The sequence below is a fragment of the Benincasa hispida genome, chromosome 11, assembly GCF_027475165.1.
Source record: "Benincasa hispida cultivar pf3 chromosome 11, pf3_genome.v1.1, whole genome shotgun sequence".
Classification (NCBI taxonomy): Eukaryota; Viridiplantae; Streptophyta; class Magnoliopsida; order Cucurbitales; family Cucurbitaceae; genus Benincasa; species Benincasa hispida.
Window position 1 is genome coordinate 10851941 of NC_143488.1, and position 25075 is coordinate 10877015.

Sequence of the window (25075 nt, forward strand, 5' to 3'; positions counted from 1 at the left end):
AAAAAGTTGTTTCCTCATCCATTCATCAACAAAAAAATCGAGTCATTTTCAATGTAAAATTTGCCAACTCTCCAAACATACCAGAAATCTATATCTAAATGTGCCCTAGAAATCTTCAAAACCTTTTGCATTGATCAACGGTGATATTTAGGAACCCTCTAGAGTCAAAAATATATATGGAACATATTGGTTCATAACTTTCATTGGTGACCATTCTAGACTAACATGGACATACCTCATGAAGGACAAATCCGAAACATCAAATATTTTTCAATCCTTTCACTTTATGAATTCACTCAGAACGGATAATGCTCAAGACTATTTCAATTCAACTCTTGAGTCATTTCTTTCCTTTCATGGTATTGTTGACACTAGTTCACGCATAGACACTCAACAAAAATGGAATTGCCGAAAGGAAAAATTGACACCTTCTTAAAGTCGTTCGCTCTCTTATGATTGCCAATAATGTTCCTAGTCTGTTTCGAGGAGAAGCTATTCTTATTGCAACCTTTCTCATAAATCAAATGCCTAGTCAATTTGTCAAATTCAAATCTTCTCGAGAAGTCTTCCTCCAAGTTCTTTCCCAACTACAAAACCTTTCATTAAATTTACCTCTTCGTATTTTTGGATGTTCCTCCTTTGTTCACGATCATTCTCCTCATCGATCCCAACTTGATCTAAAATCCATCAAGTGCATTTTTCTAGGTTATTCATCACATCAAAAGGGATACATATGTTATTCCCCAAGTCCCAATTCAGTGGGAGAATGTGAAAGAAAAAGCCATGGGGAGTTCAGTCTACTTGTCCCACACCTCCCACTCATATCATAACTGATGTCTCAGCTCCTCTGAATGAGCTACCTATTTCTGTGTCGGATCCACCTATTGTTTTCAAACCTGAAGTCTCACAAGTTTTTGAACCTATAGTCTCACAAAGTCAAACTCCTATTGTTTACTTGAGAAGGTAATGTCAACCACTTGAACTAAACATATCTTCTTTGAATTCCACTTATGAGAATATCACTTCTATGGGAAATTATATTCGTCTTATAAAGCCTTTGTAACTTAGTTGGACAACATTCAATTTCCACAATACATTGAAGGATCCAAAGATGAAAATGGTTATAAATGAGGAAATTAAAGCTCTTGAAAGTAATGGATCATGGACTCTCACAACACATCCTCTTGGAAAGAATCCTGGTGGCTGCAAATGGATTTTCACAATTAAATACAAGTCAGATGGAAATGTTAAAACATTCAAAAAAAAGACTTGTGGCTAAGGACTTCAATCAATCATATGGTATCGATTATTAAGAGCCTTTTGTTCCTGTTGCTAAATTAAACACTATTCATCTCCTTTTATCTTTAGGAGTAAATCACGATTGGTCACTTCATCAACTTGATGTCAAAAATGTCTTTTTGAATGGTGATCTAGAAGTATAAATTCATATGCAAGTTCCTCTTGGAATGGAAACTGGGTCTAATAGACACTTGGTATGCAAGTTGAGCAAGTCTTTATAGAGATTAAAAGAGTCTCCTTGTGCTTGGTTTGACAGATTTGCTAAAGTTATGATTAAAAGTGATTATCATTGATGCCAAGGCAGACTCTATTTGTGAAATTTACAATCCTGGTTGTATATTTAGATGACATCATCATTACAGGAAATGACTTGGGGAAGATCCTTAATTTGAAAAAGATGCTTGCAATTGAATTAGAAATCAAGAACTTGGGAAGTTTGAGATATTTTTTAGGAAGTGAGATGACAAGATCTAAAGATGGCATTGTTATTTCTCAATGAAAATATATTCTAGACTTGCTAAAGGAGACTGAAAATCTTGTGAGTAGACCTGCTAACACTTGTGGATCCAAATCTAGGCCAAGACCAAAGTGAAGAGATTAGTCCAATTGACAAAGGCATGTTTCAAAGACTTGTGGAAAATTTAATTTACTTACCACATACCAGACCTGGTATATCATATTCTGTGAGCATTTTTAGTCAGCAAATGAATAGTCCAAATGAACATTCATAGGGTTATTAACAGGATTTTAAGATATCTGAAAGGTACTACAAGTCATGGGCTATTGTTTAAAAAGTCATCAAATAGAATGGTAGAACTTTATATTGATGCTAGTTGGGTTGGAGAGTTAACTGATCAAAGATCTATATCAAAATACTGCACCTATGTTTGGAGCAACTTAGTCACTTGGAGAAGCAAAAAACTGTCAATTGTAGCTAGAAATAGTGGAGACTGAATATCGAGCTTTGCTTTTAGAAAGTGTGAATCGATGTGGATTAAAGCTTTTGAAAGAACTAAGGATAGAAACTCAAAGTTCATTCAGAATAGTTTGTACCAGTCAAGCAGCAATCAACATAGCAAAGAATCTATATATCATGATAGAACGAAACACAGAGATAGACTGAGAAGGAAAACAAGAACATAGTGAAAACTAAACTATGTTTTGTCTCACTTTATCAAATTGCTGAATTCTCACCAAAGCTTTACCAAGGAGAAGTTTTGATGAATTCAATTCCAAGCTTGGATTATATTTTATATACGATCCAGCTTGAGGGGGAGTATAGATTTGTATATAATACAGTTGCATTTGAATTAGTCATTTACATCTTTTAATGATTTTTAGATGTTCTTTCCTCTTATAATTAGTTCCCTTAGTTAGAATTTCTCTTGTATTATATGTATCCATTATTGGGTCCTTTTTTGCATAATAAGAGAAAATTATTATTTCTCCAAAAAATAACCATACAACAATTTTACCAAACGAAAGACTGCAGTGCAAAGTTAGTTTTCAATGATCCAAGCTCCCAAAAGAACCAAATATATAATTCAAAATTGATCGGGCAGTGCTAATAATACATCATGAACAGTTGAGCAATTACGTGGTTGTTAATGACACCAAAACTCAACTTGTCTCAAGGTGCAGCCTATGCAACATTGCAACTCCTCCAAGGTTTAACAAAGACCTGCAATAGGCATCCCTGATTGCAGGAGAGTAACCCTATGAAGTGAGTTGCGCAAGATTTATTGAGCTGGCACATATTGAAGAGAAGTCTTTTCTTTATTGAACTTCGCCTTTGAAGCTAAGAGTTCTGTGCACCACTGATATATTATATGACTAAAAATACGCATATATTTAAAGTACAAAGGTTTCTCTTAAAAGCAACAATAAAGATACAACAATACTACCATCCAACCATTTAACAAGACGTACCCTTTCTTTTTTAGAAAGATGGACAAGAACACGCATGGTAGAGAAGAGATGAGCATGATATTTGTGAAGACTCGAGAGAAAATATACACATACCCAAAAATTCCCCAGAAGACAATTGGTGTGAACTTGATCGCTCTAGAAAATTGGAGGAAGAACTTACCACCAGGTTTCCACCACTTATAGACACTTGACTACATAAATTTGGAGGAAACTAGTCAAGATCAAATTCTAAAATACAAATTAAAAATCAGAATGATAATGAAGCATGAGAAATATAACACTAAGAAGATATAAGAAAAATACCTGACCAAAGCAGAAAATTGGGACCAGTGGTGTACCCATCTCCATTGCTATACGAACAAATCCTCGTCTTGTCTTGAGGAAGACAGTCTACAAATGAATTTCAGGATTGTCAATCCTGCCAGGCTTTTCAAGGAGCGAGAAAGATAATTGCAAACCCAACTTTCTAGAAAAGCAAGAAGTTCCACCAACTACATTGCCTTTTCCTCTTGCTGAATATTTTCAAAATCATTCGAGGTATAACTATAAGCCTTGAGCGAGGTGGCTTTGAGGTGCCTCAAGGCTTATGCCTCAACCAAACAAAAGGAGGCTTAACCTCAGAATTCCATAAATTTATGATTGAAAGCAAAAAGTGACCCACCAAAACAAACTTAATTTTATCATCATTTGGACGAGAATAACTGACCAGATCGGTGGCAGCAGGCTTTCTCTTCTGTTTTGTTTCCTAATTTTGTGATGATAAGAGAAATTCAGATTTCTTCCTTTTTCTTTTCTTATGTTTCCTTCCTAAAAAAACCGACTTTATTTTAGTGCCACTGCCACCTCAACATTTTGTCCCGTAACACTATTTCAATAAATATTGCTCCAAAAGATATTGTTCAAGTTGTTTTTTTTTTTTATTTGAAAGGGAGCAAACACCTTTTATTGATGCAATGAAAAGAGATTTTTCTTTTTTTAAGGAAACAAACCCTTGTCATTGATAGACTGAAAAGAGACTATAATAGAGAACCCAAAGGGAAAGCAAGAACATAAAAATGGTGATAAAAGAACATTAAATTAGATCACCTAGTCATAAGGGTTTACAAGGAAGGCATAAAAGCATTCGAATTGAGACATATATCCAGAATGCGTAGCTTGTGAAGCCTTTAGAAAAGAACACCATGAAGAGGCCTTTAGACGAGCTGAACCAAAACGGAGAATGAGACTTTAATCTGAATTTACAAACAATCATCCAACCAAAGATGATGTAGTAGGATTAGAGTAACTTAGGGTATCTTGGTCAAATCCTCGATTGATTAGGATTAAAATTAGTTTACTTTATTAATTGGGATTAAGATTAGTTTCTTTTATTTTTTTTGAACAAGAAACAAACCACTTCATTAAGATAATGAAAGATGTTACAAGTGTATGAAAGGAAACAAACCATAAAGAGCAAAACTATTCTAAAAGCTAAATAACGCAAAAAGGATCAGTAAATACACCAGGACATCTCAACTAGGTTGACACCTCCATAGCATTCTCATCATCTCCTAGAAGGACTAAAATTCAATTGTGAGTACAATAGTAAGAAGACCTTGCATATAACAAGGCTTACAACAGAAAGATAATCTGAGAATTAAAATCCATAACTAGGTTGTTACAAGATTAAGAAAGCGGGAAGACGAAGGCATTCCAATTGAGATTGATGTCTTGGATGGAGAAGTCTTGAAAAGCTTTGGAGAGAGAGCACCAAGAGGAGGCATTGATATGAGCGATATCGAATTTAAAGGAGCTAATAGAAGCTTTGTCTTGAAACACTCTTTGATTCCTTTCGAACCAAAGTTCTAATAACAAAGCTTTAACTGCATTGGTTAATCTTGGCTTCTTCTTCAAATTTGGACCAATCAAGGGTTGAAGCACATTAGCCTTAAAATCATTATCAAGAACCCAGCTAGCATTGAAGTACTTAAATAGACTTGTCCAACAATTTTCTGCAAAAACGCACTGGAAGAACAAGTGTAAGAGAGATTCTGAGTTTACCCAACAAAGAGAGCAAACCTGTGGAGAAATATAATGAGTAGGTAACTTCCTTTGGAGGATATCTGCACTGTTAAGCAAACCATTCAGCATGATCCATATCAGTATATTTACCCTTCTAGGACTCTTGGACTTCCATAAAGCTGATTCTAGTAGTGGACCACTTGGGGAGGAGAAGGAAAGGTTCTTTACAAGAGACTTGACTAAGAAAAACCCACTTGATTCTAAGGACCACCTTCTTTTATCAGGAAGCGAATTAAGTTTACAGTGGGAGAGTTTTCACGTCAGGAGCTGAAAGTTTTCTACCTCTTCATCCTTTAACAGTCTTCTAAAATGGAAGGACCAAGAAGTTGAAGTCTCATCCCAATAGTCTTGTAATGAACCCTCGGGTTTGGTGGAGATGGAGAAAAGACTAGGGAATGAGACTTTTAAAGGAACCATTTCCAACCAAGGATCACACCAAAAACCTACCCTTTCACCATTACCAACTTTGAAGGCTGCCAAGGAGTCCACTTTTAACCAAGATCTTGAGATGTTAATCCAGGGGCTTCTAAGGCTGCTGAAAGATTTACCATTGGTGTGCCAACCAAACTTACTTCTTCCATGTATGCAAAATTATTTTCCTCCAAAGTGAGTTTTCCTCGATGATGGACCTTCACCCTCATTTTGCTAGAAGGCTTTGATTTATGAGTTTCAAGCCACCAATACCAAGACCACCATCTTCTTGGGACCGTGAAACTAGGCCCCATTTAACTAGATGATTTATGTTGCTTCCAAAATGCCCTTCCCAAAAAAAATTCCTCAAAATTCTTTCTAGAATTTGAATCACCTTTTCTGGCATCTGAAAAAGTGACATATAGTAAATTGGGATATGAGAAAGAACCGACTTACAAAGGGTGGAGCAACCTCCTCTTGAAAGGTTGTATCTCTTCCATTTGTCCAATTTACTTTGAACTTTAGCGATCACGGGCTGCCAAAAAGCCAATTGTTTAGGGTAGCCCCCTAAAGGAAGACCAAGGTACATGAATGGGAGAGAGACAGCCTAGCAATTTAGAATGGCAGCTTCTGATTGTAGCTTAAGATGGTCAATACTGATACCACTTAAAGCTGATTTTTCCCAATTGACCTTCAACCCGGAACACCACTCAAATAGTTCAAGTATTTTCTTTAGATTGCTAAGCTTTTCCTTGTTATCTTGGCAGAAAATTAGAGTATCATCCGCAAATTGCAAAAGAGGAACATGAATTCTATCTTTGCCAACGATAAAGCCTTCAAACTTGCCTTTCTCATGAAGCTGGGATAGTAGTGCATTTAGGACTTCACTGACTAATAGAAAGAGGAAAGGAGAAAGAGGGTCACCTTAACTTATTCCTCTTGAAGCTTGAATTCTACCGCAAGGTCTTCCATTTATGAAAATTGAGAATTTTGTGTTAGAAATACAGCCCATCATCCACATTATCCATCTTGAGTCGAAATTCTTTTCAACAAGATTAGTTTCTTTTATTAATTAGGATTAGTTTGCTTATCTATAAATAGAGTAATTATCTTATTGTATTGATAGTTTTTGATTCATAACAAAGATTACTTTGGATTCTTAGATTGAATTCTCCTTTTATCTCTTTAGGCTACACCAATTTGGTATCAGAACAACCATCTGGGCCAATGTTGACTGCCGCCGGTGGAAGACCGTGAAATTCTTGGCTATGCTGATTGCAAGAGGGAGTTTCGTGAGTTGTGCTTGTCGTCGAACAGCGTACGTCTAATTAGGGGGACCAAGGTTCACAGTATCGATGTCGATGGAAATATTGAGGTCACGATTTTATGGAAATATCGATATCGATGGAATTTCGAGTAACTTTATGGAAACGGATGGAAATTGTTATAATTAGTTAATAAAACTTTGATTGTGGCTGAATTAGACTATAATTAACCATTTTTAATCATCATTTCTATAAAGTAAGACAACATTTAGTTGTATATCGTAAAATATTTGTGTAAACGTCAATGCGAGAGCTAAAATTTTAAAAAATAATAAAAAATAATAATTACAAAATAATATAAAATATTGAAAATTAATTACAAAATTAAAGGACATGAATGATTTGCATATAAAATAATTGTAAATTATTTATTATAACATGGAGTGGATAAAAAATGAAAAATCATAGCATTAAACAAACATAACAAAACTTAACAACATACGAATAGAAAAATCATAATATTAAACATAAGAGAGATATAAAAAGTATAACATTAAACATAACACAACATAATGGAAAAGAAAGAAGAAAAAGAAAACTCTACAAGTAGATAGAGCATTGTGGAAGTCCAATAGCCCTCGAAGAGTAAATATTACCGTTTGGATCATGCTTTTTGAAGCCCTAAATTGCTCTTCAGTTTTACAACAAAAACTGCCTTCCCATTTTCTTTCTCCCAATCAATGTGCTTTATGTAAATCAAGAGGGGAAGATCTCCAACACATATTCTTTGACTGTGTTTATGCCAGAAACTGTTGGAGAACTCTTTTTGAAAGCTTCACCATTTGTTGGGTCTTTGATAACGTTTTCGGGAATAATGTGCAGCAGATCCTTATTGGGCCTTTCCTCAAGAAATCTTCAAATTTGTTGTGGACTAATGTTGTAAAAGCCTTGCTCGTTGAACTTTGGTTTGAAAGAAATCAAAGAGTGTTCCAAGATAAGGAAACCCCTTGGTTTGCCCGGTTTGAGGCTGTCACTTAATGCTTCGAAATGGTGCTCTCTATCTCAAGCATTTGCAGCCTACTCTTTACAAGATATATGTTTAAATTGGCAAGCTTTCATCCATTTGGACTGACAGAAGCAGAAAGCTAGTGGACTCTTTTTTCAGCTTAGTGTGGTCTTGCAGCATAGGATTTTTGTTATTGATTTACTTTGTATTATGTTTTTTGAGGACTGTAATCAGTACCTCTTTTGTTGTTTTGTAAGATTTCCTCCTGTCTTTGTACTTTGAGTTAGTTGGTTTGAAAGTGATGAGAGCGCTAAGGGGGTGTCAACCTAGTTGAGATGTCCAGGTGCGCCTCCTGACCCTCAGTTATTTATCGTTTTGATTCAAGTACACGACTCTTGTACTTTATTTTTAGCATCAATAAAAAGGCTTGTTTCCTTTTCAAAAATAATAAAGACTACTTGGATTCTTGGAAAGAATTTTCCTTTTATCTCTTTAGGTTACATCAAAAGGACAATGGCGATTGGAGACTTTAGAAAGCTGTAAACCTCAGGCTTCAATCAGAGAAGAAAATTTAGAAGGGATTTGAGATGGAGAAAGTGGAGAAAACCTTGCTTGAACTGCTTTGCCCGACTCCCTTACAGCTAAAACTTGAAACAAACCATTAAGCTCTTCCCCTAAGAAGCATGGATACGGATACGACACGATGATACATCATTTTTAAAAAATTTAGGAAATGGACACAGGAAGGACACGTTTATTAAAACATATATTTTTTAAAATATATATCATTTTTAAACTAGAAGGAAATTCAAAGTCAATGAGTTTATTCATTTCTATGCTTAAAAAATTAGTTTGATGTATTTCGCTCTCAAATTTTGTCATTTTTGTTAATACATGTGTTGACTTGGTATATGTAAGAAATGTTTGATGCTTGTCTAATAAATGTTAGTCATATTTTGAATTTGTACAACAAGTGTCTAACACAATGTATGTTCAACAAGTGTCCGATACGCATCCAACAAGCATCAGAGTGTCCAAGTGTCGGACATGTGTTGGACACGGACACGCTAGCCAAACTAAAGTGTTCATGCTTCTTACCTCTTCCCCATAATTCTCGATTATATAAGTTCCTCAACATTCTAATTAGAAAATTTTATGTTTTTTCCTACATAAATTTCTTCTAATTGTTTACACCCAATTTCTTGATTTTTTTCCCCTTTAATATATATATTTTTGTATTCTCTCTATTTCCCTAACTATTAAGGTATTGTTTTCAGTTCTAACTTCTAATTCAAAAAGTGGATGTGATTTCTATGGTGGTGACTGAAGTTTCACTTACTGGTTATCCTCTCCACTATTGGTTTAAACGTTCCTTCCAGAAAGGGTAAAGATGTTATTAAGGTAGTTAATTAGATGCTTTGCATGAGACTTGAGAGTTGATGGTGGCTGAAGAATTGGTGATCTGTTGCATGCTTTTTCATGCTGATTCGTAGAAGAAAGTTGATGGGAGTTTAATCAATTTATATTGATCAGTTGGTGAAGGCAGTGACATTATCAGGTGCTTTGCATGCATGAAAAGTTGGTGGTGACTAAAGAGTCGGTTATTGATGATGACCCTTTGCTTTCCTCTTTAAATTAATGGTTCAGTAACAAAAGGCCTTTTGGATTTTTCAAACATTCTTCCTCCTATGGCTCCTCAGTAAAGGTTAAAGTGCTCAGTAATGATAATTCTGGTGAGTCCAAGTTGTACCCTCGGGAGAACCTTGTGGAAAATGCATCCCTCTCTTCTTCTTTAGTTGGCTGAAGCTTTATATTTGGCTTTTTGGTTGGTACGATCTCAGAAGTTACTTATTTATTTATTATTATTGTTACTTTTCCTGTGTAGTTTTCTATGTTTTGTTACTTTCTGGAGTTTTATATTTTAGAGTACGAAGTTCTATATTTTTATGATTTTAATGCCTTGCCTCGCTTCTCTTAAGGAAAAAGCCTCAAAGCTATCTTTAGCCTTTTAAAACTTTTGCCACCCACTACTTCTAGATGAGAAATATTTCATTGGAGTATCACAAAGAAAGATAAGATATCATCTCATAGAATGACTCATTGTCTTCATTGCTTACTATGTTCAAATGTCTAACTATTGAGTGATTGAGGAACCTCTAGGAATTTTCTCTTGATGAGGCCCTGATAAGCAAAATATCTAGCTTGGCAACAACAATCCAAAGGCAAGAAAACATCGACTGCATTCAATGTTTTAAAAAGCTATTAAGGTTTATTCTTTAAGGCTGCCTTGAAACAAGACTAACTTTTAGCCTCAGAGTTAGACCTTCTTTGAACCATAAGAGGCTTCCACCTCTCCTAGAAGAGGTAACATCAATGTGAAAATGCACCATAAGTTTAAAATCTCCCTGCCTCGTGATGATTAGAAGAACAACATTTAAAAGCTTGAGTTATGAGAATTTGAACTATTATTACTCTTACTACTACTATGACTTCAAAACATTGATGAAAAAAGTTTATAAGTCCTTCCTATTAGTATTAGTAATAATAGTGATGTAGATTTTACTGGCACTAATCACAAAAGAAAAGTAACTACAGAATGCCTCAAGTAGTAAACTCTACCAGTTATATCTACCTTTTAATACTAGTAAATAGGAGAAGGTAGAAGTAAAAGAGAGAAAATCTAGCAATGTTCTGGCCAAAGTTCAAAATAGACGGACAAGAAGGGACTAGAGTCTTATCTATCCTTCTGTTTTTTTTAAGAGAAACAAAATTTTTCATTGATGAAATGAAAAGAGGCTAATCCTCAAAATACAATGATACAAAAGAGCAAAAATACAAAAACATAGAAAATTGAGATTAGCAAGTGCACCCAGATATCCCAACTAGGTTGACACATCGATAGCACCCTCATCACATTCCTATACAAAAGAAGTCCTCGTTGGCTCTAGTACGCAGGTGCACAAACCTTAACCTTCTAGTAACATGGAGGAAAGCGTAAATAAATCAAATAAAGATAGCAGAATCAATGTCAAAATTTACAGGTAAAGAATAGATGGATAAAGACCTCCGAATTATGCTCCATATGAAATGTCTCTTGTACTCCGCCAGGCACAATTATGCAACTATAGCCAGCTGCCAAGAGGGAGATAAAATTTTTCTTTGTTGCTGGCGTTAGACCCATCCATGTCCATATGTGCCTCAAAAACGGAGTATAAAACACCTGGTATAGTACCCCCCACATGATAAAACGATTAGAAGTTACAGAGGAAACTAGTAAATGCCTATAATAAAGAGGAAGAAGTCTTACAGCGGAACTAGCAAGGACTTTCAATTTTTTGAGAGGCATGAAACCAGTAAGGTCGGCCAACGCCACAACACCAATAGGTAAAACTGAATGTGGCTCATAGCCAAAAACTACATGATTGAAAAATAAAATACATCTATTTCATAAAATGTCAAGAACTGAACATAAAACAATTCCTCATACCAACAAGACAAAAGAGGAATCAAACATGAAATAAGCATACATCATGTGAGAAGAAACAAAGGTGAAGATTAGTTACAAATAACAAAGAAGTGCGCCATTAAAATCAAGCAAGCAACTAGCCAAAGCATTGACACATTCTTTTTAAAATCAAACAAAAGTGAAGATTCGTCATTAATGGTTTTGCTTGAGCAAGTCTTATCAGGCAAAAGGGTGGATATCATCCTGATTCTTGAATTTAGAGTTTGGATCCAACTGGAAGATTTTCGGTCAAATCATTATTCAAACATTTGGATACATCTTAAGTTATTGATAAATATGATTACAAGAGCTTGTGGAAGACAAATAGTCCTAAGAGAGTCATAGACCATGATTTTTGGAACTTTAAATCGCTCCTCTGTTCTTCAAAGAAAGCTGCCAGCTCATTGTCGTTCTCCTTCTATTTGCTCCCGATGTATGAATGCAAGTGAAGATCTCCTACATTTGTTTTTGGATTGCTGTTACACTTTGGATTGTTGGAAGAAATTATTTTCTGTTTTCCATCTTCAATGGGTACTCACAGAGTCTTTCAAAGAAAATGTGCCACCCTTCAAGAAAGGGTTTCCAACTAAGCATAAAGTTACCCAAAAATAATTACAATAAAACTTCAAAACCGAAGCCCAAAGCTGACACATGAAACCTCACTAAAGACCAAATCTCAATTGAGTCCAATCAAGACCTCCAAACGCCCTTTTGCTTTTGCGCCACAAGACAGCACACAACCTCGCAAACCACAACAAACGACCTTTTTCTCTGAAAGGCGAATGGAGGATGAACTCCCCGATCGCCAATCCAATATCTCTTTGGCTGGCTAACTGGACATCAAACTCCTGCAAAAGGCAAGTCCACATAGACCTCATAAACTGACAGTCCCAGAAGAGGTGATCCAGGTTTTCCTCTGTCTTCCAATAGAGAAGGTAGAAAGGACCTGTTAACATGGATCCCTTCTTGGCAATCCTATCCAAGGTTTTCACACGGCCAAGCAAAACTTTCCAGGTGAAGAACTTAATTTTCTTTGGTATCTTAATCCTCCATACCACGTCAAAGACCGACTCACAAATAAGAGATGGATCCAACAACGACCTAAAGAAAGATTTACAGGAAAAGCCCTCAAGAGGATTAGGCTTCCAGATATGAATATCCTTTCTCCCCTCTCTGAAACTACACCCATCCAACAACAAAAGAAGAGAGGCAACCCCCACCGTCTCCCTATTAGATAAATGACGCTGGAAACCAAAAGGACAACGCTTCTCAACCACACCATAAAGTCAAAGACCGGACAATTTCTGAAGGTAGATAAATGATAAAGACGAGGAAACATTGAACAAAGAAAACTATCCCCAACCTACTAATCTTCCTAAAAGTAAGTATCCTAACCATTCCCACGATACAATGGACCAAAATGGAGAAAGAAGGGAGCTCTAACACAATGTCTTTCCAAGGGTTCCAGTGTGTGCCTTTAACCCCCTCCACCATCCAGACAAAGGGATGAGTTCCATATTTACTACTAATAACTCTATGCCACGAGGATTCAGGCTCAAGGGCAAAATGCCACAATCATTTAGCCAACATAGCTTTGTTCTGAAGTCTTAAATTCCCAATCTCCAACCCCCCTTTGCACAGGGTGCCCCACAACCTGCCAGCTAACTAGATGAGATCCTTTATCTTCATCCGCACCTTCCCACAGAAAGTCTCTCATGTATTTCTCAATACTTCTGCAGACTGAGCTAAGGGCCCTAAATAGTGAAAAATAATAAATAAGAGTGCCACTCAACACAGATTTGATCAGCGTGAGTCTCCCCTCCTTGGAGAAGTAACCTTTCTTCCAAGAGTCAAGCCTTTTCCGGATTTTCTCCATAATAGGATCCCAAAAGGACAAAGCTCTCGAGTTTCCTCCCAAACGGAGACCAAGATAACGAGAAGGAAAAGTCCCAACCTCGCAACCAACCTCTCTAGCCCACCTATTAAGCTTGTCTTGCTCGCATTTAATACCCAGAATTTGACATTTGATCCTATTAATTTTAAGCCTCGACGTGGCTTCAAAAAAAAAAAACCCCACCATGTGGTTTAAGGGTCAAACAGGAATTTACATTACCCGAGTAGAACAAGATTGTATCATCAGCAAACTGAAGGTGGGATAAAGCGACCTCCTCAGTCCCTATCCTAAAGGGCTCAACGATATTTCCTTCCACTCCCCTGAAGATAATACGACTTAAAACATCCACAACAATAACAAACAAAAAGGAGGATAATGGGCCCCCTTGTCTCAAGCCTCTAGAAGCCTGAGTCGAGGGATTCCATTGATAATGATAGAGTAGTGAACATTCCTAACACACCTCCACATCCACATTTTCCATCTGAACCCAAAACCTTTCTTCTCCAACACTTTATCCAAAAAATCCCAATCAACATGACCATAAGCCTTTCCAAAGTCAAGTTTGAAAATAACTCCCTCCTTCTTATTCACCCTGTAATCTTTAATGGCTTCATTGGCAATGAGGACCTGATCAAGAATCTGTCTACCTGCCACAAAAGCACCTTGAGTCCCTACAATAGTCAAGGGGAGCACTTTCCTCAGACGATCTGCAAGAACCTTAGCGAGGATCTTGTAGACGCTAGTAATGAGACTAATGGGTCTGAATTCCTTAACCCTATTAGCATTCTCCTTTTTAGGGATCAGATACACAAAGATTTCCACCGTAGTCTTATTCAGCATGCCTCTCTAGTAAAACTCTCTAAAAGCACCTTCCAACACTGCATTAAGAAAATCCTAATTATCTTGGAAAAAGGCCATAGAAAAACCATCTGGACCCAAGGACTTGCTTCTATCACTCCCAAAGACCTTTCTTCCAAGGTAAAGGGGGTCACCAACTCCTCATCCTCAACAGTCGTGATGGGACTCCAGTGAATGCCACTAACAAACAATTTGGCCCCAATGGAGAAGGCCGACAAGACCTCCTCCTAAATCTCTGTCTTTCCTAGTGCACTCCCCATTCTCTAAAATCAGTTGTCCTATATAATTCTTATTCCTTCTCCCACTAGCCACTCTATGGAAAATGGTGGTATGGCAATCCCCTTCCTTCACCCACTTAACCTTAGCCTTTTGGCCCCAACTAATTCGCTCTTTCCTAATCACTTCAACAAGCTCCCCTCTTAAAACAAATCTCTCCTCCCTCAAGTACTATCCAAGCGGCCTCATCAATCTCCTCAATTCTTCCTAGAATCTCTTTCTTTCTTGTTGATATATCTCCAAACACCACTCTGTTCCAGGTCTTAAGCTTCCCTTTTAGAGCTTTTAGCTTACCCATTAAACGGTATCCTTCCCACTCTCCTTGACCAGGCGTGTTCCACCATGCAGATATGTTGGTCTTAAAGAAGGGGTGCTCCAACCACATACCGTCAAAGCAAAAAGAACTCGGCCCCCATCTCTGAGTACCCAAGTCCAGAATGATAGGCCAGTGGTCCGAGGTAATCCTAGGCCCCCTTAATTTGCCTTGGGCTGCCAAATTTGTCCACCCAACTCTCAGAGAGCAGAAATCTGTCAATTCTCACCGCTGCCCTACAATTGGCCCATGTAAGTTTTCCATTAATCAAAGGAAGGTCAAACAATCTACAATCACCAATGAAGGTATTAAACGCTCTCATGGAACTAGTAATTCTGCCACCTAATGCTTTTTCGTCGGGAGAACGAATGACATTGAAGTCCCCGGCTACACACCATCTAGGACAACAATACCCATAAAGGCTCCCAAGCTCTTTCCGAAAAGCATCACTCCCCCAGGCCTCGGGGGACCATAAACCCCAGAAACCCAGAAATCTTCCTCTTCTCTACCAAGAAACGAGATAGATAAGGAGAAGTTTCCCCTAACCACCTCCCTACCCAGACAAGATCTAGTGCTCCACATCAACAAAATACCACCTAAAGAACCATTGGAATCAAGAACTCCCATTCCACCCTCCTACTCTTCCAAATACTCGCAATCCTTCCAAAGCAAAACGAATCTCCTTTAGTTTCCATTAAAACCACAATATCCAGATTTTCTAGCCTAAACACCTCCTTCACTAACCTTCTTTTAACTTTTCCTTCCAACCCCCTCACATTCCAAGAAACTATTTTCAACATTGGCGAATGTCATCACGCCTCCTTGAGCGCTTTCTTTCTCCCATAATCGACCGAACTGCCTAACTTTTTTAGTTCCCTAGCCAATTTGTTGGTACTCCTTCCTTCTCCCTTTATCTGCACCTGATTTCTCCAAACCTTTCAAAGCCCCCTCTCCACCCTTCGCCTCTACCAGGTATTCACCCACAAAAGCTAGAGTGGCCCAACCTTTGCTCGCCTCACCTCCCAAATCTGAATACCAAAGGGGATGGAACTGGAATAAGATTCCCCAAACAACTCCTCCATTGGGTAAAGGCAAACCTTCTCCCCCCATCCCGTTACCCATGGCCTGAACCATCTGGTTAAATAACGGTCACTTTCTCGTAGAACTTAGAGGCGCACAGGGTAAGGCACACCCCAAGTATGAAAAGGATGTAAAAAGATGGGATAGGGAAAAAAACTCTCATATCCAATCAGGCCCCCACTGTAACAACCCACATTTTCAAGGAAATTTTATTGTATTTTCTTGAATTATATTGTGAAGTTGAGATAAAATTTAGTTGGTGTGTTTAAATAATTCAATTTTAAATTTGTGTGCCTTGGAACTAAGGGTTTGTTTTAAATTAATTAAGGGTTTTGGAAAGATTGGATTTTACTTGAATTTTGTTTGGATTTAATTCTATTGGTGGATTTTTTTTATTTGGAATTGAATGGATGGATAAAGATATTTTTTTTCTAATTGGAATAAATGAGGGAGATTGGAAATTTTGAAATTTGATTTGGGGGTTTTGGAAGTTGAAAAAGGAAAGGGAAAAAAGAGAGGGGGGAGAGGAATTCTTTTTCCCTTCAGCCGCATGCAAGACCCCCTTCCCCCCTGTTGTTTAGTGTCTCATTCGTTTCAGACACTCGTCGGGTAAGAGTTGCCACCACCTCCTCAACACCGCCGGTCGCACGCGTCGGGTCCATATGCTTGACACCTCCAGCCGCCACGCCATCGTTCTTCACCACCCAACCCACCATTCACTGCGATGCGCCGCCGCGGTCGTCGCTCTCCGCCACTTTTCTCCCTCTCGCCGCCGATCCATGCATCCATGTTGTCGACGTCCATAGCAGATCTCGTTTGGACAATTTCATATCTACATGAGCGGCCCTCTGTTCGTGCGTTTGTTTGGGTAAGGATTTTGGTTGTTTTGGGTAAGTTTCTTGGGTTTTCTTGAAGATCTTGGCTATCTATTGTAATTTTGGTCTGACAATTGGTTCAATTTTAAATTTAGGAAATTGAAGTTGAGGTTTTGAGGTGTTTTAGCGGGCTGTCCAGCTCTTCTAAGGGTGATTTTGGCAAGTTTTGGGTAAGTTATGTGGGGATTTTTGCAATAAATTATGTATGTTTTGGGATTGGCCCAAAAAGTTGAATTGTGTTGTGTGTTTGTGGTAGGTGATAGGGACTTTGATTCAAGATTTTGCTAAACTAGGAGGAAAGTTCGTCTGCTTGATTGTTTGGATTAATTTTTCTGTCTAAAACTCGAGGTAAGTGATTTACTACCGATTCGTCCTCGAACCCAAGTTGGCGTTAGGATTGTGATTGCGCTGAAAGCATGATTCTATTTTGATGGGTTGAATTCTATAACTTGCCATGGTTGGATTGTTGAGGGTGTTCTAAAAACCTGTGTTTATGTTACGGAAAATATGATAATATGAGAAGGTTTTGTTATGTTTGATTGATGGATGAACTATTGGGATATGTTATTATGATTATTATACTATGTTGTGGCTTGATATGAACTTGGATGATGTATATTGCATGTAGACTGATGGTGGCTGTTAGTACCCCTATCGGACAGGGTTCATCCCCCAAGTATATTTCAACGTCCTTATGGGATCACCACCTACGATTATGTTATTGTGTCTCTTCGGAGTCACTTCCTGTGAAAACGTGCTTCGGGTTCGTCCCTTATGCCTATGCCTATGTCTATGTTGAGATGCATGTCTTTATCGTGATAGGGATACTAACTTATACTCCCGGTGAGCCCAGTAATGGGTCACTTATTAGGTATTCATACTAACTCTTTTATCTATATTTTTTTTAGGTAAAGGAAAGGATAAAACGGCGAATGAAAGAGGAATCTGTGATCAGGCTTTGAGACTTGACATTGCTTCCGCACTTATTTTCTTAAATTGACATATCTTGGTTTAGGGGTCAAACATTTATTATTCTTCGGTTATTTATTTATTTATTTGTTTAATAATTTATTTCAAACTTGAGTTAGGGGTACCCCGAATAGTGAACTTATGTTCTTTGAAATTTTATATTAGAAATTTGTTGTATGAAATTCATTTGGATTTAGTTGGATTTTGTGAAAAAGAAAAGTCGTTTTGAAATTTATGTTTGCATGTAGTAAGGGTCCAACACCCGTCCTAGAAAGTCAGGACGTTACACCCACCCCCTCCCATAGAGTAAGGAAAGAGAGGCAAGTTACTCTGAGAAACGATCTCACCCCCTCCTTCAACCAACCCCAACCCAGAATGAGGAAGAGATACCAAAGAAAGAGGACTAACCTGGCTTGTAGAATCGGCCACGTTGACCACCGAATAGGAGAGAAGAAGTCCCACAACAAGGAACTAACGGCGGGCCCCTATCATTTGTCGAGATCGCCCTTCGTCCTTCCCCCTTCCTGAGACGAGTTCAACAGAGCAAAATCTAAAGGTGTTTTATGAACTGGCACTCCCTTTTCCATTTTGGGACCGGCCTGAGCCTCCTTCGTACCCTGCGAAACGTGGTCCACTGTCACAATCGCTCTTTCGGACGCTTCTCTTAGCGATTGTGCGGCACTTGTTCCCGCTCACGAACAAGCCAGCCAACTCGATTACGGACTGCCGATGCCACACCGAGTGCCTCTTGCAACCTCCACCCCCGTTTTAGGGAAAACGGTTTTAGAAAACGGGTTTGGAGAAAAGGTTTTCGTAAGAAGATTTGTGAGTGTGAATAAAGAAACAAAGATTGTAGTAGACTAGAAAGCAATAAGCAACAACAACGGCTTTATAGAGTACTACTCCGGGTATGAGAAAATGATGGTTAGTCTTATCCCCATATAGTGCATTCTGAACAAAAAGCCAACTGGCGCCCTTGCATATGCAAAAGGGCGAGTGGTCACTTACAATGAAAATGTAAAGAAAGCAAGCTCACTAAACTAATACAATACAGGACATGAAAATATGCTAGAAGGGGGTTGGATTGGGCATGCGGCCATGGGCAACAGGCCCTGGACAAGCATGACCGTTACATTCTCCCCCACTTAATTGGTTGACGTCCCCGTCAACCGACCTTGTTCAAAACCTGCGATGGCCGAAGCCGCATTCTTCAAGTCTTCGGCCCGCTCCCAACTGATCTCTTCATCGGGGAGATCCTTCCATTTCACCAAGAACTCTGTCAGTTCTCGTCTGGGTCTTCCACTGCGGCGCGTACGTTTACCCAAGATTTGTGCAACTTCTTTCTCAGCAAAACTCTTCATCGTGACTGATGGGCGCCTTAGCATGTTTCGCTGTCCATCCTCGGGTTCGGGATGATAGGGCTTCAGGAGGTTCACACCGATGACCGAATGAATCTTCATCCCTGAGGGTAACTGAACCCTATATGAGGTTCTCCCGACCTTCTCAATTACCTCCACTGGACCTTCGTATTTCCTTACTAGCCGTTGGTCTCTCTGGCTTCGGAACTGAAACTGTCCCGGTCGTAGCTTGATCAGGACCTTGTCCCCAGCTTGAAACTCAAGGGCCCTCTGCTTCTTACCAGCCCATTTCTTCACTCTCCTTGATGCTCTTTCTAGGTAGGCGCGAGCTATCTCAGGGGTTTTGCTCCACTCTTTAGTGAAGTTATGTGTCTGAGGACTTTTGCCTGCATAAGGGTGGTCCACCAAGTGTGGCCTGAGTGGCTGTCTGTCGCACACTTCGAGGGCCGCCTTTCCGACCGCGGAACTCTGCTGGCTATCGAAGCTAAGCTGAGTCATACCTAACAACTCGTCTGACTGTTTTCGACGCCCAGCCAATTCGGGCGGGGCCATCTGATATACCTTCCTGGCAGGCGGCTTTGCCCCTGGCAACAACTCGACCTCATGGTCAATCCCCCTTCGTGGGGGTAGGGACTTGGGCAAGCTTCTCGGCCTGACGTCTTGATACTCTTCCAAGACAAATAGGTCGTCTTGGGGGATCTCCTCCTCAGTGGACTCAACCGATTCTACTGGGATGGTCATGAACGTGGGTTCGTCATGGGCCGGGCCCCTCTTCAATTGGAGGGCTGAGATCATTCTCACTCCATTTGGCCGCTTGATACTTGCTTGGACTACGGTCGGTGGCGAGGGGCACTGGTATGACTTTATGTTCAAGTAGGAATTCCATCCCCAGTACCACATCAAAATCATCCATCTTGACAATCACGAAGTCGACGAGGCCCTTCTAGTCTCCTAACTTTACCGGAGTTCTCTTCGCTATCCCCGAAATCGGTAGGGCTGCGGAATTCACAGCTTTCATCTTTCCTGCATCTCTTTCCCAATTCAAGTTCAGGCGGCGAGCTTCCGTTTCTGCCATGAAGTTATGGGTAGCCCCAGAGTCAACCATAGTGGTTTTGGCCGATCTTTGGTTGACCCAAGCGTCCACATACATGAGACCTTTCTCTAGTGGCTCCGTCGCCTTTCCCATATTCTTCTGGAGTGCAGACAGAAATTTCAATGCCCCCATCCTGGGATTCTCAATTTCTGCCACTGGCTCGGTTACCGTCTCCTCTAGTTCGGCCTCGTTTCCGGAGGTAGAGGCTAATGTGGCTTGAAAAGCACTAAACGCGGTTTGATTTGGACATTCACGCGCTCTGTGTGGCCCTCTACATATGAAACAAGACAGGGGGCGATTGTAATTGTTATGCTGTTGTGGCGGCCCCCGCCAGTTGTTTCCTGATCTCGGTTGGGATGATTTACGGTCCCCCCCTGTGTTCTTGTCTCCTCCCCCAGCCCTGGGAGGGCTGGAACGGCTGTTTCTGTTTTCCTCATTTGAGGAAGTTGATTGCTTCCTCACATCTTGTGAGTCAGTGCTAAGGTCGTATAGTCGTTCAGCTGCCGCATAGGCAGAGGGGAGATTCTGTACTCTCTGTTCATATAGTTTTGCTTTTGCCCACGGTTTCAGTCCCTCCACAAAGCAAAAGACCTTGTCTTTTTCGGACATATCTCGTATGTCCAACATGAGTCCTGCAAACTGTTTTACATAGTCCCTGATGTTACTTGTTTGCTTTAGCTCTCTGAGTTTTCGTCGAGCCAAGATCTCAACATTTTCAGGGAAGAACTGCGAACGAAGTTCTTGTTTCAATCTATCCCAAGTATCAATAGTGCAGCGTCCTTCCTGTATGTCTGTAAATCGTGATCTCCACCACAGTTTTGCATCTTCAGCTAGATGCATCGTTGCTAGTGTGACTTTCGACTCTTCAGTCACTGTGTTCGTCGCCTTGAAGTATTGCTCAAGGTCGAAGATAAAATTTTCCAGGGCTTTCGCTTCTCGCACCCCACAGAAGGGTTTTGGTTCTGGGATTTTTATTCGGCTTACTGCCCCTGCGCCCCCAGGTGGGGCTTGGTTCCCTACCGCTCGGATGGTGAGATTCACCCTCGCACTCACATCCGCTATCTCGGCTCTGACGACATCCAGGGCCGATCGAAAGTCTTCAGATAGGTCGGTTACCATCTGAAGTATTGCTTTTTGGGAGCTGTCCAGCTCTTCGACACGCTCCTCTATGTGGGCAACAAAACCCGAGGAGCTATCGCCTCGTTCAAAGTTGCCGGACCGTACTGTTTTGGTCTCGAGGGTCTCTACCCTCATCATCAATTCTCTGACGGGTAATCCGTCCAGGCGGCCTACCACCGCATCAATTCCATTGGCTTTCTCGGCAACTTCTTGTAGCCGAGTCTCAAGGAAACGAACATTATCTGGGACCTCTCTCAGGTAGAGCATTTGTTCTTCCATCTCTACCAATCTGTCCACATGGGACTTGTTCAGGTTCTTCGTCGCCGACATGATCACTGATCTTCCCTCTATAAGCCAACCAGGCTCTGATACCAACTGTCACAATCGCTCTTTCGGAAGCTTCTCTTAGCGATTGTGCGGCACTTGTTCCCGCTCACGAACAAGCCAGCCAACTCGAATACGGACTGCCGATGGCACACCGAGTGCCTCTTGCAACCTCCACCCCCGTTTTAGGGAAAACGGTTTTAGAAAACGGGTTTGGAGAAAAGGTTTTCGTAAGAAGATTTGTGAGTGTGAATAAAGAAAGAAAGATTGTAGTAGACTAGAAAGCAATAAGCAACAACAACGGCTTTATAGAGTACTACTCCGGGTATGAGCAAATGATGGTTAGTCTTATCCCCATATAGTGCATTCTGAACAAAAAGCCAACTGGCGCCCTTGCATGTGCAAAAGGGCGAGTGGTCACTTACAATGAAAAATGTAAAGAAAGCAAGCTAACTAAACTAATACACTATAGGACATGAAAATATGCTAGAAGGGGGTTGGATTGGGCATGCGGCCATGGGCAACAGGCCCTGGACAAGCATGACCGTTACACATCGCACCCCTTGTTATGGATGGGAGGGTGCTAATTTCCTCTCACAATCTCCTCTCCGACCATCCGTGACTGAAATCGGGCTAAGTTCTAGCCCTTTCTCTGCAATGCGAGGAGAATAGACACTGAATGTCATCCTTGGACCTTCGGTGCTCGAATCCCCTCCTTTTTCGGTGTCTAAGAGAGGAGCAACTTCCCCAGCGACTTGAGCGGCTTTTTCATCCCCCCTCCAGACATCTTCACCGAAATCATCCCCTCTTTGGTCAAGTTGAGTGACTTCTTCAATTGAGTACAAATCCTCAACGAACACTTCCCCTGTGTTTTCGATCATCAAGGTAGAAAGAAAAGAGTCATCCTCTAAGTAACTCACTATGGATGGATTTGACCCAAGCTCCTCATCATCGAAGGTTTGATACGAAGGCCCGACCCAGTAGCTCGTTTCCAACCCATGCCTAGGTGATCCTCAACCGAGCCGAACTTCTGTGGTCGACAAAAGGCCCAAAAGTAATCGGCCCACCGTCTTGAGCACTACACGAGGGAAGTCCACTCTTTAGCTTTCCTTTCAACAGATTATTCGGGGTTATGGGCTTAGAATTTACACTCTTTCCTTAGTCCGACCCACTTTGAAAGTTAAAAGACAGCCACCATAATCCTCAACCCCTGAAGCGTTCAACCTTCCACCCTTAATCACGTGAGGTCTGCTCACCTGGTCCTTCAGTCTTGAAGACAAACGCAAGGACAGCGTCCCTGCAAAAGACAACCTGTCTATTGTACCTTTCCGATCGTCCTCCTCCCTCCTCCAATCCACACACAGTCTCATCAAAAAAGAGAAGTCTTTGCGCTTTGCTAAACAAAAAAAGGGAATAAAACCATCTTTGTTACCTACAGCCTTGAACCAGACATCTTTAGCCACTGATCATCCCCTTCGTGCACTTATTCCTCAAACAAACCTCCACACAAGTTCACCAAAGCGAATGTAAAAAGCTCTATTCTGAGAAAAGGGGGAACTTCAAGCACCGTTACCCAACCACCACTAAACTCAATCCTTCGATCCTCCTCTACTAAGAGAAAGTCCCACTTCTGGGCAGTGAAACCGTCCATACACAATGGAGAACCCCACCTGATACAAGCTTCAGCCTCTGATTTCTAGTTACAGAGCCCCACTACTAAATTTGCACTGAACACCTTAATACCATTATGCAAGAAAGAGGTCTTCTTGAGTTCATTCTTGATGACTTGCCAATCCACTGATGCATTTAATTTCTTGAACAAAACTGCAATCTCGCAATCAAAAGCAAAATCACACTCCCATGATAAGATCTCTTCTCCCTCCCTTTTTCCCTCCTTGAGACAAACATCTCTTCCCTGATCACCCGATTTCACCAAGTCATTTTTAGTCTCCTCTATATTCTTTTTTAACGTCAGACTCTCTCCACTTCCCAAATGTTCCACAACCCTTAAACTCGAGGGAGGAAAAAAACCGGAAATCTCATCAGCTATCGCTCTCCATCCCTCCCCTCTCCTCCCTTTTGGAACGAAGACTCCCGACTTGTCGCCCTTGAACGATTCTAGCAAAAGCAGAACAAACCGCCCTCTAGAGTTCGCTAAAACTTGAAGAAGAAAAAACGTATAGCCCCCTCCAGTCTTCTTCTTCACCAAAAACCCAAAGGGTTACTCAACCCTTGAGTGACTGCAAAGCAGTATCGCACCCATGCCCACATCCCCAACTCTAACTCGACTTTTCCCACCTTCTTTCCACTTTTTTCTTCAATAAACAACCTTCTTCCGTTACCAAACTTACCAATCGAACATGGACTTCCCCATGACTCAAACCTCACATTTTGATAGAAAAGTTAGAGAGAGTAAAGTTAGGAGATCCCTTTGCAAATTTCAAAGGCTATGTTACTCAAGTCCTAGTTGGACCTTCATTGAAGCCTCAGTCTCAATTACTATGGTCAAATCCTATCACTCTGTCAGGGCCTTACTCGCTGAAATTTGGTTTGAGAGATACCAAAGGGTCTTCCATGATAAATCCCATCCATGGTGTTCTCTCTCTAAGTTGTATGGTAATTTTCCTCTGAAGTAATGACTTCAAAGAAAAGTGAGCAAACTGACACCCCATAAGAGATGATCCAAATCCTTCTCGTGACTTCTACAAAGAATAAACCATTGCAACCGGCAACTGCAACACAAAAGTGGGATCTTGTGCGTTCGCTCTCTCATGCAAGATATCCAACAAAAAACTTCACTTTCTAAGGAATTAAGAAGTTCAATCTTTCAAAGGGAGGAGAAAATTGAGGCTGCCTTATTAAGAGAAAGAGAACGTGATGTATGCTTCAAGAACTCAATGAGAATTTCTTTTATTAATGACAAAGAGATGGCAGTAAGGCCTATTTATACACAAAAGGTAGATGGCCACTGCCTACCAACACAACCGATCAGCTTAGTTAAAATAACTAACTAGGAAACTAACTTCTTTACAGCCAAATAATAAAGGCACAATCAACTAATATATCAACTTGATATTAAAACACTTGATAAAGGGAGAGTATTATAACTCCTACATGAGAACGAAGCATATGGGAGTACAAACGACAAGAGAACCCCTCAAAAAGAGGCAGAATCCATACACTAATATCTCTTCTCCCTAAATAGAGCCTATAATATGAAATGATGGAAAGGTCACTACCTCCAAAGTTTCTCGGTCAGTAAGAGGATGGTGAAAACCCAAAAACAGCAAAGAAGACACATCCTAGAAAAACAAAACAGATGCCACTGAGTGCAACTGCAGATCAGACAGGTGGCACAGCGGTGGTCCAACACACAAAGGGCTTCTCATCCGCTCAACAGTCCTCTAAACAAACAAGTATCAGCCCGTCCCGATGGAACA

At 40.2% G+C, this 25075-nt stretch overlaps 1 protein-coding gene across 3 annotated transcripts in view; it reads right to left on the bottom strand.

Moving 5' to 3' along the window:
• Window positions 1-25075, bottom strand: part of DGAT2 (diacylglycerol acyltransferase family) — a 100699-nt gene that overhangs the window by 4298 nt on the left and 71326 nt on the right. For all 3 annotated transcript variants that reach the window (XM_039047859.2, XM_039047860.2, XM_090306830.1), the window contains exons 4-7: window positions 11279-11385; window positions 11036-11191; window positions 3532-3618; window positions 3322-3419 (exon numbers count right to left, since the gene is read on the bottom strand). In XM_039047859.2, coding sequence (XP_038903787.2) covers window positions 3322-3419; window positions 3532-3618; window positions 11036-11191; window positions 11279-11385 — 448 coding nt within the window. The remainder of the gene's footprint in view (window positions 1-3321; window positions 3420-3531; window positions 3619-11035; window positions 11192-11278; window positions 11386-25075) is intronic.